This window comes from Agrilus planipennis, unplaced genomic scaffold (genome assembly GCF_000699045.2).
Source record: "Agrilus planipennis isolate EAB-ADULT unplaced genomic scaffold, Apla_2.0 scaffold294, whole genome shotgun sequence".
Classification (NCBI taxonomy): Eukaryota; Metazoa; Arthropoda; class Insecta; order Coleoptera; family Buprestidae; genus Agrilus; species Agrilus planipennis.
Window position 1 is genome coordinate 128201 of NW_020439100.1, and position 15796 is coordinate 143996.

At 33.6% G+C, this 15796-nt stretch overlaps 1 protein-coding gene across 1 annotated transcript; it reads left to right on the top strand.

Annotated features, from left to right (window-relative positions):
• The first annotated feature begins 2604 nt into the window (after positions 1-2604).
• On the top strand, positions 2605-12277 carry LOC108740763 (glucose dehydrogenase [FAD, quinone]-like). The gene is made up of 5 exons (XM_025977485.1): positions 2605-2799; positions 8888-9115; positions 9263-9705; positions 10176-10416; positions 10564-12277. Exons 1-5 carry the CDS (start codon positions 2670-2672, stop codon positions 12066-12068), a joined length of 2547 nt encoding a protein of 848 aa, XP_025833270.1. The 5' UTR covers positions 2605-2669; the 3' UTR covers positions 12069-12277.
• Positions 12278-15796: the final 3519 nt, after the last annotated feature.

Below are 15796 nucleotides of genomic sequence, written 5' to 3' on the forward strand. Positions count from 1 at the left end.
TGACAGTTCCATTAAGTTTGAATTGGGCTTCATCCGACCAAATGATGCTACCCATAAATCCCGGTTCACGTATCACGTTTTGATACGATGTACAGAATCTGTGGTGACTCGTACTCAGAATTGTATTGATGCTGTAGGTCACCAATTTGAACAGTATTAACATTTGTTATTTATGTTTCATTTACATTGGACTTTCAGCTTTCTATTTTCCTGAAATTTAACTTTGTAGAACGGTAAATAAATTTTCTATGGAAGTTCAAAGTGTGTATACATTTTTTTGAAGCACCCTGTATTTCACTCAGTAAGTCTTCCATTATTTTTCTTATACATGGTACAATGTTCAACGGGACAAGATGTTAAATATACTTAAAAATGTAGAAATGAGTTACAAAGATGGAAGAGTGATACTTAGTTTGTATAAAGAGCAACAGGCAGTTATAGAGATGAAATTTTAGAAGAAGTTGCTAATTTTAATTATCTAGGAAGTCATAGATAAGTCAGGACGGAAGGAGTAGGTAGGGATATAAAGCATAGAATAGCGTAGGGTCGAGTGGCCTTCAATAAAAAAAAGTCACTTCTATGGTCGCGAACGATTAATTTAAAAATTCGAAAAAGATTGTTAAAGGTGTATGTTTGGAGCGCGGCGCGTTCGAAATACGATGAAGATACCGTGGATAGAGGAGGTTAGAAATTAAGAAGTATTAGAAAGAATAAAACAGAGGACTCTATGGAAGTCAATAAAAAATAGGCGAGATAGGTTGGTAGGACACCTTCTCATGAATGTAGGACTAGTCAAGACATATTAAAGGCAGAAACAGGAGTTAAGAAGAGTAGAGGTAGACCTAGATTAGATTACTGTTCGCAAATAGTTAAAGATGTAGGATGTTTTAGTTTTAGGGAAATGCGAAGATTGGCTCAGGATCATATATAGCTAGCCTTTTAGATCAAGGTTCAGGAAATTTGTTGATGTATTTGTAAGGAATTTCTTTCCATATCCTATATACGTCTTCTTTCAGAGCTGTCATAAGTATATTTAATTCTCTGCATCACCAAACCCTAATTTTTATCCCCTCTCTCCAAACAGCGGAATCCATCAGCTCTGCATCACAATTATTCGGCATATATTTCTCTTTAGGCATACATATATTTGAAATTTCTGTCCATAAACTCCATGATCTTCTTAGAAGCATGAGATAGCGCAGAAACTTAATCGACAACAAACTTGCAGTTTCGGTAAAGACAGAGGAGATCGCTGACAAACAATTTCTTAGAAATGCTTTTAATATACCTAATCGTCTATTTTAGCAGCTGAATTAACACAATCATACCATAAATCCTTTTAAGTAATTTTTCTCTCTTTAAAGCCTTCTATTTTTGGATTCTTTTGACCTCTGCTAACCAAGTCTCATTTGTGGCGATGAATTGTTTCTGCTTTTGGTTATTCAACATTTCATATAAATCCAAAAATCTTTCCTCAGTATTATTTGTACCCAATCGATAAACTTTTGACTTCTTTCTGATAACCTTTTTCAATGATTAATTATTAAAATGATTATTAGTACTGATAGGCTATAAACTGTTTTATCAAAACGTTTTCAGGGAGAGGATTTGATTTGGTTTGAGAAATTCAACATAGAACCGGATTCTTGATTTTTTCGGTTTTATATTACTTCTTAAAGTGCTGTTTGATTCTATAGATTCGTCCCTTTTTCCACTTTGCCTTATTGTCATTGTTGCGATTGTGATCATTTCACTGCAACCCAGGTTTAGAAAAAAGGTTCAGTCGCGATCGTCAAGTACGGAATCAATTCTCAGCCTTCCCACGGTTTCAATTTAAATAGAAATTGCTCTAATCTTTTGTTTTGTTCTTAATTGATATCTTAATGAGTGTAGGTCTGTACTATCGTGTTAACTGTATACATACAAGACGTTAGATTAAGTCCGAAGTTATTTTACATGGAAGTTAAATAACTAATAAATAGAGAAAGTAGACATGTAACGGTAGGTAATGACAACACGAACGAAGTGAGTTGGTACCTAGTGGCCATGTACTTTGATTTGTTTCTAGCAATTTGCACCTACAAAAAATAAATTGTCTTGGAATAGGTTAGGATTGGGTTAAGTTAGGTTAGGTTTAGTTCAACTAATTCTGATTTTCAGTTTTCCGAAGGTCGATGATTGTGCACCCAGTATATAGATAGAAAGTGAACTACACAACATACCAAAATTTTAAACAAAGCAGAAATAAGTACACTAATGGAGACCTTCACCGTTACGCCTTTCAAACCCTTCGCCTAGGGCTGCTTTTGGCATACGTGACTTTTTGATTAAATAATACAATAGATCGTTTTTGAGAAATGGGCAATTTGAAATGCTAATACTACATGATGCGGCCTATAAATTAATTTTGACCGATAAACGTATAAGTAATAATAATTAATTACAAAAATTCAAGAACACTTTGTAAAAAGTATCGGGTTGTTGAACTAAAGAACTGGTTTTGGGATCGTAATTTGACCATTCAATTTCTCTGAGACTATAAGTACATGTGCGTCCCGCATTTTGTTCAAATGTGATAGTGGTCACTATTGTTTACAATCCGAATGTAAATAATCAAAATGCGCGCGTGAGTTGAACATCCACATTTTGCGTAGGTACAACGTTCGGAAATGTGGCGGTCACTGGGTCTATTGTTTACGATCGCCATTCTAATAACTCAGACATGCCAAAGTAATGTCAACGTAACTAGAAGTACCAGCAGAAGATCCAAATTTCTTTTTTATAACCCTGACTACAATGGTAAGTTTGGTAATGTAGACATTGCATAATCGGCAAAATATATGTATAGTATTCGTATACAGGGTGGCAGGAAATTGCCCGTATGACTCTCGGGGAAAGAAACTGTCACTATTTTGCAATGATTTAACTTCTATCACTTGAGGGTGGAAAATACATCATTTTCGAGAAAATCTATTTCGGTTTTCAAATTATAACACATGTTTTAACATACAATATAAGATATAATAGTAAATATCGTGGTAGCTTTAGGAAGGTTGGCCAATTAGTATCTAAGCTATCAGACCATGAAAAAATTCAAGCCAAATATTTTTTTAAATTTTCAACTCCCAAAATTCGGATTTTTGTAGCAAGAAATATAAAGTCGATTTTCTCGAAAATGGCGCAAGTATTAAAGGTTAAATTATTCCAAATTAGTGATATTTTCTTCAAGCGAGAGGAATACGAACAATTCCCTGTCACCCTATATACACGTTTCTTTATACACTTCGATACTTTTCTAGATATTATGATATAATAAGTTTTAACCAATAATGTGAGTTCATATTTAACCCTCTAAGATTACCTCAAGTTACAGGGGAAAAATTGTTGCTGCTAAAAAACCCTCGTCGGGAATCGAACCCGAGACCTTTAAGTTCATGTAGTCGAAATATTTTAGAACTTAAAATAGTCAAATGATGATTTCTAAGATGAATGTTTTTTAGAAAAATAAAACTTAATGTTTATTTTTTTTAAATTGAATTAGGTTTTTAAATTTTAAATAAATTAGGATGTTTGTAACTTTAATAACAGGAATTTTATTATTCTAAAGAAGCTCTTACCCGCGGCTTGTACCCGCTAATAATTTGATAAATTTCTTCTTAAGTCCCGATCGGGATGAAAAGAAAATCCCTATCCCTCGGGAACAGTACTTTTTTCTGGATAAAAGGCACCCTATGTCCTTTTCTCTACCTCTGACAATGTGTGTACAAAATTTCATGATGATCAAATGAATAGTTGAAGTGTGAAATCGTAATAAACAAATAAACTTACATTCGCCTCTAAAATTGATATTCAGTTACTTATCAGTTATCGCGTCTTAACGACGTTCTTTTGCACTTTAATTTGAAATTTTGGAGTAATATATGGTACTAGAATATTTGTTACTCGTTAAATACGTAGTGTATTATTCATATTTTTTTAACCTTATTTTTTTTAACTTATTTTATATCTCAACCCGTTTTAATGAAATAAAATGTATTAACGCCAACTTTTCTTTTAGACATAGAAAATTACACTTTTTATAGCTTTCTAATTAAACTAGGATATTGTCAAAACAAAAAAGTGACAATGCGATTTTATATGCATTTTTTCCAATAGCAACCAACGACTTCTTCAAAAGTTTCAAAGTTCAACTAATATTTAACGCATAGGAAACGTTTAATAGTTAGTTAGTACTTAATAATGTGAATCCATCGTGTTGGAATATTTCATCAATATGTAATTTATATTCTAATTTCATTCACAATGCCAACTTCTACCTATTAAATGTTAATGCCATTAGGAATAAGATAGCTATAAAATTGATTTTACCTTCTCATAGTACAATCTTTAACACCCTTTAGATTATAAATGGTTCTGGTAATGCTATGCATTCGTTAATTCAACATATATATAATCAAGTAGTCTCTTTGTTAGTAGAGTTATTTGTTTTCACGAAAAACTAGTTGAAGCCATCCAAATTCCTCTCTATGATTTCCATACCTGTACCTATTCCTAAATTCTAAATAGAATTCTCGATAGTATGGAACATTTTTTTTTTTGTTTTTTATTATTGTTTTTTTTTTTTTTTTCTTTCCCAAATTGGAACAGTACCAGTGCATATATGCAAATTACTTACGTAAGAATACGAATTTATTTAATCCATTCTAGGGCTAATTTAACAAAAGAATGACTTCATCCATTTACATAAACTGGATGGAATTTCAAACTGATGCACATAAATAACGTAACAACAACATAATAAAATCTGCAGCGATATCGTGTAGCCTAGAAAACTTATGAAAGTTTTTGCAATCGGTTCACTGCAAACACTCTTTCTTCATATTTTACTTGCATGCACATGTAAGAATTGTAAATGTTATTACATATGGTAAATCTTAAAAACGAAGATTTTATCATGTTACTAACTATTACTAACTATACAGGGTGTTCCTGCTAAGACGGTTTCGTCTATAACTCTGTCAATACCTTTAATAAAAAAAAAATGTTTTTATAGAAGTGCCTGTAATCATATGGTATATAAATATACAGAAAATACACCCTGTATATTTTTACATTTTCGCTTTCTTTGTTTAATTTTAGGTCAATTTTGTTAACAGTTCGCTATACCTATCTCCAGTAGATTTTGAGATATTCAACAGTTCGTTTTAGCACGACTTACCGTATCTTTTTTACTATGAGTAAAATGTGTACGTGATTCAGAGCCAGAAATATCTAAACTTACTTTTGACAATCTTACAAGACGAATAAGTTTTTTTTTTTTTTTAATGGAATTACCAATATTAAATAATGCCGTTTGATGCAAAATTAAAAGCCCTTTCTACTGATATAAGGTTTTAAATATTTATCTCTAACAGTTTTCCCGTAAAAATCGATTACTTTATATTCTGCATAAACACCATATGATTCCAAACCACTTTTATAAAAACATTTTTTTTAAACTGAGTTATGGACGAAACCGCCTTAGGTGGAACACCCTGTATAGAAATGCATAATTTACTTCAAGATAGCTACATACATACAATTGGCGGACCTCGAAGAAAATATTTCAAATGTTCTATTTAAACTTAATTCGTCATTACCATAATTTCGCGAATAGACATTTCATATTAAATTTAGTTCATTATGCCTTTCCGGCCAATAAAATGAAAATCTACAGCACAATATTGGCAACATAATGTTATTACAAGTAATCAATAGATTTGTTGATGTCTAAACAATTCGCCAGTAATACATTAGACTATAATAATTAAAAAGACACTAACTTACCATTGATAACATAATTGTAATTGTTGTCAAAAAAATTCTTGCAAATAGGTAGATAGCAGTAATTAGCTAATTGGTTTTCTAATTATAACGTAATGGGTAATTTGTAGGAATGAATCATTAACATTTTTTATGGAAAGTAACTTTCATTTTTAATTAAAAATGCTAATTATACGTATTGTTTGTAAAATAGATAAAAAAAAAGTAAATCATGTGGACACAGGGACCATAAAATGTTGAAGAAAAAAAGCGACATCATGGAACATAACTGTTATGTATTTACTACATTTATTTTACTATACTATCTAATATCTGCTTCAGAAGTTTTATGATAGTGTAAAAAACGTATTTAACTTTGAAACTCGCAGATAAATTACCACCAAAACGCTAAGTAATCGTTAGTCAATTTTAGAATGTTAAAATACACAGTAAACAAAAAACAGGTGTCAGTTATTAACGATGCAAAATAATAATAAAACAATAAAACTTCGTCATTAACGAAAACCAGTAAAACTCCTACTATAGGGTTGTTCGGAAAGTCATTTCGTTTTTTTCCGACAGAGAGGATTTAATTGTATTCTTTTGCACCCAACTTCACATTTAAGCCGTATAATTTTTATACGCTTTGAGAGCTCATATAGCAAGGCTTGTGTGTGAAAAATTCCAATTAATTCTACGCAGTAGTTTTTGGTTGGTGCCCTTTTAAATATGGAGAGCGATAAGCAGCATTTTCGACATATCTTACTGTTTTACTACAGAAAGGGTAAAAATGCTGTTCAAGCCAGAAAGAAATTGACTGATGTGTATGGAGAAGGTGTGTTGACAGTACGCCAGTGCCAGAACTGGTTCGCTAAATTTCGATCCGGCAATTTTGATGTCGAAGATGCACCACGTTCGGGAAGGCCGGTTGAAGCTGATAAAGACGCGATAAAGGCATTAGTTGATGTGAACCGGCGAATAACAACACGTGAGATCGGATTGAGGTTAAATTTATCAAATTCAACAGTTTATGACCACTTGAAAGGCCTGGGATTATCCTCGAAGCTCGATGTATGGGTTCCCCATGTTCTCACAGAGAGAAATCTGTGTCGCCGCATTGACGTCTGCGATTCGCTTCTCAAACGTCACGAAAATGATCCGTTTTTGAAGCGCATCATCACTGGGGACGAAAAATGGGTTGTATACAACAACGTCAAACGCAAGAGGTCATGGAGCAAAAAAGATGAACCGGCTCAAACCATTTCCAAAGCCGATATTCACCAAAAAAAGGTGATGCTGTCTGTTTGGTGGGATTTTAAAGGAATCGTTTTTTTTGAGCTTTTACCGGATAACACAACGATTAATTCGGAAGTCTACTGTCATCAGCTGGACAAACTGAATGATGCACTTCAACAGAAAAGGTCAGAACTAATCAACAGGAAAGGTGTAGTGTTTCACCAAGACAACGCGAGACCTCACACAAGTTTGGTCACTCGCCAAAAGCTATTACAGCTTGAATGGAATACAATGCTACACCCACCATATTCTCCAGACCTGGCACCATCGGATTATTACTTGTTCCGGTCACTCCAAAATTTTTTAGACGGTAAAACCTTCACCTCAAATGAGGAGGTCGAAAACCTCCTCGATCAGTTTTTTGCCAGCAAAGACCAAAAATTTTATGAGATGGCAAAGGGTGTTGGACCAGAACGGTCAATATATAATTTAATAAAGTGTTTGTTTATTATACGAAAACTGTCTTTCATTTCCACAAAGAAAAACGAAATGACTTTCCGAACAACCCTTACATTCGGACAATATGAAAAGTGAAGATGGGTGTTCAACTTTACCTCTGCTGTAGACCTTAGGATGATGGTGATAAGTCACTTATATTATGTAACATTACCCTTATAACCTTAATTAATAATTTTGTATGTGGCAATAGTATCAGAACCACTCCGTAAAAAGTAACTAACTGAATGTTTGTGACTTGGATGAAGTTCTATTAACCAATCCGATATTTGGAATCCATTTATGAAAGCACGGTGACAAGATAACTCAGCTAAGCTTTTGTAGTTTGCTTTTTTTATAATAGAAATAGGTTAAAGGCTATCCCAATATAAATAGGAGTTATGATTTACATAAGAGAATTTGAAGCATTTAAAACATAAAATAGAAATAGGTATCTTTAAAGTCGTATTTGATAGTAGAAATAATGCGATTATTTGTCGCTTGATAGAACATGTTAAACTTCTTTTAAACTAGTTAGTGTATTTCATATTCGTATTTAAAACAGAAGTATTTCAAATAAACTTCAGAAACTGCATGCCTAACGTATCGGATAAACCATCGATTGGGAGTATTAATAAAACTTGTGGTTGTATTTTAAGGATGTAGTAGCGACAAAATCGATAACTAAGGCGCCATATCATAGGTCTAAAAGCTTATTGTAAGCAGGGTGAGACTCACCCTTATTTTCGTCCAACTAATAGAATTGTAAATGGCGTACGGAAATAAAAGTAAATAGATTGAATACCATTTGTATTAGAACTACCAAGTAATATCTTAATGGTTGAACTAAGCATCTACTATTTAATTCGGTGCTTAAATAAACTATAATTATACAAAGTGTTCAGGTTCAGAAAAATTTTTGAAATTCATTGGCAACATTTTCCGGCCACAATTTTGTATGTACATACTAATAAATTACATATCAGTTGTTGTTCCTTGTACTTACTCAGATGATTTATAACGTTGAGGATCATTTCGATAATAGAACACGCTTATTCTAGTGATCAAATTTGACAATTCTTATCATTTTTGTCTATTGTTTTGTATTTGTACATTATCATCGATGTACATATTTCAAATTTTACTTCACTCACATTCTGAAACAGGTTTCTCTCAGATGAAAAAGGATTTATGATCTATAAAAACATATTGGTACCTACTTTGGTTCACATTTCCAAAAACATTTTTACGTATTCTATTTATTTCTACTTTATACACTTTATTAAGTACAATATTCATGCGTCTAGTTTTACGCATTTCTTTCGATTGCTATTTCATGAGATAAATGTTTCAGATAAACCAATCAACGGCGAAGAGTTCGATTTCATCATAGTTGGCGCAGGATCAGCAGGATCTGCGATTGCAAATAGACTTTCTGAAATCGCACAATGGAAAATTCTATTGTTAGAAGCGGGTTATCCACCTGTGGAAGTAATCGACATGCCCGTATTTGCACCAGCGTTCCAGTTTACGCCGTACAACTGGAAGAATCTCATGGAAAAACAGGAGTTTATGAGCTTAGGTAACAATAATGGAGATAATTATATGGAAACAAATTAAAATATGAAGTACAAAAAATATAATGCAGTTCATATTGGTAGAGTTCGTTGATTTATAAAACATTCAAAACAAAGATTGAGTAGGTAATGAACATATCGTCATATTTTAGGCCTTCAAGATCAAAAGATGAGTTGGCCTAGAGGAAAAGGTCTCGGTGGGAGTTCTTTGATAAACTACATGATACATGTCAGAGGCAATCGATTAGATTACGACAAATGGGCAGCCATGGGTAACCCTGGCTGGTCATACAATGATTTACTTCCGTATTTTATGAAGTTAGAAGAAACTCGCATCCAACTCCAGGATCCACAATACCGAGGTCATGAAGGATACGTGAAGGTAGAAGATGTGCCATTACGAACCCGATCCGCAAAGGCTTTCATAGATGCTCTTCAGCAAATGGGATACAGTTACGTCGATTATAACGGTTACCAGCAAATAGGCGTATCATATGTTCAAGGGACTCTGGAGAACAGTAGAAGATGTAGTGCTGAAAAGGCGTACCTCCGACCAGCACAGGAAAGGAATAATTTGAAAATTATTAAGAAGGNTGCTTAAATAAACTATAATTATACAAAGTGTTCAGGTTCAGAAAAATTTTTGAAATTCATTGGCAACATTTTCCGGCCACAATTTTGTATGTACATACTAATAAATTACATATCAGTTGTTGTTCCTTGTACTTACTCAGATGATTTATAACGTTGAGGATCATTTCGATAATAGAACACGCTTATTCTAGTGATCAAATTTGACAATTCTTATCATTTTTGTCTATTGTTTTGTATTTGTACATTATCATCGATGTACATATTTCAAATTTTACTTCACTCACATTCTGAAACAGGTTTCTCTCAGATGAAAAAGGATTTATGATCTATAAAAACATATTGGTACCTACTTTGGTTCACATTTCCAAAAACATTTTTACGTATTCTATTTATTTCTACTTTATACACTTTATTAAGTACAATATTCATGCGTCTAGTTTTACGCATTTCTTTCGATTGCTATTTCATGAGATAAATGTTTCAGATAAACCAATCAACGGCGAAGAGTTCGATTTCATCATAGTTGGCGCAGGATCAGCAGGATCTGCGATTGCAAATAGACTTTCTGAAATCGCACAATGGAAAATTCTATTGTTAGAAGCGGGTTATCCACCTGTGGAAGTAATCGACATGCCCGTATTTGCACCAGCGTTCCAGTTTACGCCGTACAACTGGAAGAATCTCATGGAAAAACAGGAGTTTATGAGCTTAGGTAACAATAATGGAGATAATTATATGGAAACAAATTAAAATATGAAGTACAAAAAATATAATGCAGTTCATATTGGTAGAGTTCGTTGATTTATAAAACATTCAAAACAAAGATTGAGTAGGTAATGAACATATCGTCATATTTTAGGCCTTCAAGATCAAAAGATGAGTTGGCCTAGAGGAAAAGGCCTCGGTGGAAGTTCTTTGATAAACTACATGATACATGTCAGAGGTAATCGATTAGATTACGACAAATGGGCAGCCATGGGCAACCCTGGCTGGTCATACAATGATTTACTTCCGTATTTTATGAAGTTAGAAGAAACTCGTATCCAACTCCAGGATCCACAATACCGAGGTCATGAAGGATACGTGAAGGTAGAAGATGTGCCATTACGAACCCGATCCGCAAAGGCTTTCATAGATGCTCTTCAGCAAATGGGATACAGTTACGTCGATTATAACGGTTACCAGCAAATAGGCGTATCATATGTTCAAGGGACTCTGGAGAACAGTAGAAGATGTAGTGCTGAAAAGGCGTACCTCCGACCAGCACAGGAAAGGAATAATTTGAAAATTATTAAGAAGGCCCTTGTTACAAAGATCATTATAAATCCAGTTACATTAGAAGCCGAAGGAGTGAAATATGAACGAAATGGAATATATTACACTGCCAAGGCCAGAAAGGAAGTAATTCTTTCTGCTGGAGCATTTCACTCGCCACATCTGCTCATGCTTTCCGGAATCGGTCCAAAGCGTCATCTGAACGAAGTAGGCATACCCGTTATTAAAGATCTTCCTGTGGGCCAAAAAATGTACGACCATCTAACCTTTCCGGGACTGACAATTACCTTAAATGAGTCGATAGTATTTAAAGGCAGCTTTTTTGACATCAGTTCCTACAAGAAATACTTCTCAAATCAACCAAGTCTAATAAACATTCTTGGAGGTGTAGAAGCCTTGGCGTATCTAAATCTAAACCTTACCAACCCTAATCCTACTTATCCGGACATAGAACTGATTTTTGTGGGAGGCGGACTACACTCGGATCAAGGATTAATTACAAGAAGAGTTTTCAGAATTACAGATAAAGTATACAACAGAATTTGGAGACCCATTGAGAACAAAAATGCATGTCAAATATGGCCCATGTTGGTGCATCCTAAATCTTATGGTTCTATTAAGCTGAAATCCAAGAATCCTCATGTTCAGCCCAAACTTTATGGAAACTATTTCACAGATGCGTACAATGAAGATGTGAGAACATTTATAGCATCGATTAGGGCCATACAAAGAATTATCAAAACCCCAGCATTTCGACGTTATAATGCCCAATTGTTGGATACGCCTATTCCAGGATGTGAACCGTTTCAGTTCGATTCTGATCAGTATTGGGAATGTGCATTACGTCACTTAGCAGCAACACTACATCATCAGGTGGCAACATGTAAAATGGGTCCCAAACAAGATCCCGAAGCTGTAGTGGACAGTTCCCTTAGGGTTTATGGAATAAGAAGGCTGAGGGTTGCGGATTTAAGTGTTATTCCCCTACCCCTAACGGCTCACACCAACGTACCAGCTTTTATGGTCGCAGAAAAAGCTTCCGATATCATAAAACAAGACTATAGGTATCGTCCATACCAAAGTTATTGATTAAGGAAAAATAAATAATATTAAAAAAGTGATATTACATTTAGGACACTAAACACCTAAGTACGTTTTCGATTAAGTATTAAACATAAAATTACCCATAGATATTACGTAGAATTTTAATATGAAATATATTTGACATAAACAATGATAGTTCCGCATATACATACATGATATAAAGTAATTGTTTCAAACTGCAAGTTTTGTGTCATTAAATGTTTATGTACAGTAAATAACAGAGCACCCTAAAAGATGCTATAACTAATCCGGAAAGTTTAGCAGTTTCATGTCGTTTGAACATAATTTTATTTCAAAATAAAGTATAACGTTTTGACGTATTTTTTATCTATTTGTGATTCGTTGTCAAAAAATATATGATAACGAAGTGAACGTTAATTATATTCTTTCCCTTATACCTATTACAGTTTCTTTTTTTTTTTCTAGTGGTAAACTGCAAAGGTACATATAATATTTGCTGCTTCCTATCCACCAAAAGTTTACAAATTACTTTAAACTGCTATTTTGATACATGCATTTGTCTTTCTCTAAAAGCACCCTCGCCTAAAAATGCCTAAACAGATTGATGATGTTTCTTATATGCATGTTTAAATTATATGAAAGGACTCATTTGATAAATGTGGAATAGTAAATTTGTTAATGCAGGATGACCTCAAGACCATTTTGAAAATTGAATTTTAAATTTTTGAGTAATTTCAACTTTTTGAAATTTCGGCCCTTGGTTAATCCCTTCAACCCCACGACCACAAATGAAGCAACATTTTAATATTATTACGGTAGATGTTTGAAAATTCATAAATAGTACGATTTTTTTATGTTTTCATTTATTTAGTGGTGTTACGGACAATACGAATTTCTATTTTCAAATCCTTAAACTTTAAAATTATGTTTTGCATTAGATATCTGTTTTTCTTAATGTTTACATTGCATTACAAAAGAAGTCATAATTAATCAACTTCTTAATTTTGGGTCACGTATACAACAATATAAGAATATAAGTCAATAATAATAATTTTATTCGAAACAAGACGCTGTACATCGTTTCCGCTTAGCAAAAGAAGGGTTGGAATATCCGAATTGGCGCCCAAAGTATTGATTTTTCAAAACGATGTCAATAAGCTAGAGAAGTACTTAACTAACAAGGCTTTTCATTATCTTCCATATAGATACTTAACAATAAGGAAAAAAGTATTTTTTAACAATCACTTTTATTCCCTTAAACTTCGCAAAAAAGGATTACATGCTAGAATACAGATAGCAGGTTTCAAACGGTAACAATCAGTCAATCCTATCCTATGGAAACTGCCAGTGGCGTAACTATGGGGGAAGTTATTAGGAAATTCAAACTTCCCCATCGTGTAAGGAGTTTTTTTTTAATCATGTTGCAATCCAGTGACGAGTACGACAAACAATTCTTGTCAGGTACAAACAGCGCAATAGAAACAACAAGTGAAATACTAGGTCTATGTTGCGAAGTTGATTGAACAGTAGAAAAACGAAAAAAAGAACACTCCTGACAAGCTTCACGTGAATAAAAAACATGTATTGGCAAAATTCAATATTTGTTCAATAATTTTTGTGAGACATCCTTATAAACTTTACTAAAAAACATAGAAATTTGCACATGGTAGTTTTTCCATTGTGAGTTACATCATAAACCCATTAATCCATACGACATAAAATTATAAGAATTCAATTTTCCGACCAGCCCTGAATCTAGTACCGGTTTCACACTCTGTTTTCTCAAGAATAGGCACACCTCACTACCCCTGAAGATGATGATGATGATGTTGAAACATACTTTACAATACTCTAAGGTAATACTTTATATACTTAGAAACACAATAGAAACACCATCAAAATCTGTCAGATGTGTTGATGGGTTTTACTACATAGACAGCCAAATACACATGTAGATACCACTCGAAGACACACCAAAACATTAAACCAAAAATTAAAAAAAAAATGTTTATCTATAAGTATGATTTTAGTTTTTCTTTTTCATTCCACAATTCATTGCACATTACACGCACTGCCTACGTGATCTTAAGAATTCAATATTTACAAAATCAAACAAAAATAAACCTTGTATCAATGAAACAAACCATGTTATTTCAGTCTGGTCACGTGTATGTAATAAAATTAATAAATCCATTTCGCAAAACAAAGGTTACTAACTTCGGCAGCAACAAGTCAGAATGTACAGATTCGTGGTCCAAAGATCTACACGATACTGTCAATCAAATTACTTTGTTTCATTGGTTGTGGAACATGATAATCAATATATTTAATACAANGTGTATGTAATAAAATTAATAAATCCATTTCGCAAAACAAAGGTTACTAACTTCGGCAGCAACAAGTCAGAATGTACAGATTCGTGATCCAAAGATCTACACGATACTGTCAATCAAATTACTTTTGTTTCATTGATTGTGGATCATGATAATCAATATATTTAATACAAGCTTATATAAATTTAAAAAAAAGAGTAAAAAAAAGCTTGTGTTCGTATGTATTGGAACTCCTTTTAGGCCACATACATGCATCCAACGGTGTCCGGTCATTGGGTAGATCATAGGGATAATTCATGTATAGTCATTTTGATATATGATTGACTGACCAAAATGTCCATGTGTAACGAATTTTTTGTTTACTTTTATCTATTTAACGGGTATTTCTAATACTCTGTACCTAATAATATTTGTAGTGCTTATGTACTCGTCACTATATGAGACCTATTTATAACATTATTAAATTCTCCAGAACAGCCTTCAATCTTCTAGAGAATTCTGAAACTCCTTTTATTAAGTAGACAAATATGCTTCACTCAGGGCATGATTTATTATTACCCTCCGCATCTTTAGTACAAAATTTGCGAATCATAGGTTGGTCCCTGCCTAAAGGTATGCTCAAGAGCCGTCGGAAATCAATATATTTACGATTAATCATTATCATTATAAGGTCATCAGTCCTAAGACTAGTTAGACGCGCACCACCACTCTTTCCTATCCTGAGCTAATCATTGTGTTTCCTCAAAACTAGAACAACCCACCCCCTCAACTATTTGCGAACAGTAATCTCTACTCCTCTGAACTTCTGTTTCTACCTCTAATATGTATCAGACTAGACTTCATGCCTGAGAAGGAGTCCTACCAACATATCTCGCTTATTTTTTATTGACTTCCATAAAATCCTCTATTCATCTATTCTTTCTAATAACTCTTCCTAACCTTCTCTATCCACGGTAACCTCATCATTCCTCTGTAATACCACATTTCGAACGTTTCTAGCTTTTTCTTTTCCGCCGCGCCCACCGTCCATGTTTCGCACCCGTACAGCACCGCGCTCCAAACATACATCTTTAACAATCTTTTTCGAATCTCTAAATTAATCGTTCGCCAGCATAGAAGTGACTTCTTTTATTGAAGGCGACCCGACCCTGCGTTATCCCTACTACTCCTTCCGTCCTGACTTATCTGACTCCCTAGATACTTAAAATCAGCCACTTCTTTTAATCTTTCGTCTCCTATCTTTATATTCGCTCTTTCCCTACATTTTCTTCGCTTGTATACTAATATTTTTGTTTTATTTTTATTTATTTTCACACAATACTGTTTTGTCAACACCTCTTCCATTTTATTTAAAGCTAACTCTACTTCCTCCTTGCTAGATGCTGATATTGCTATACCATCTGCAAATCTAACCATACT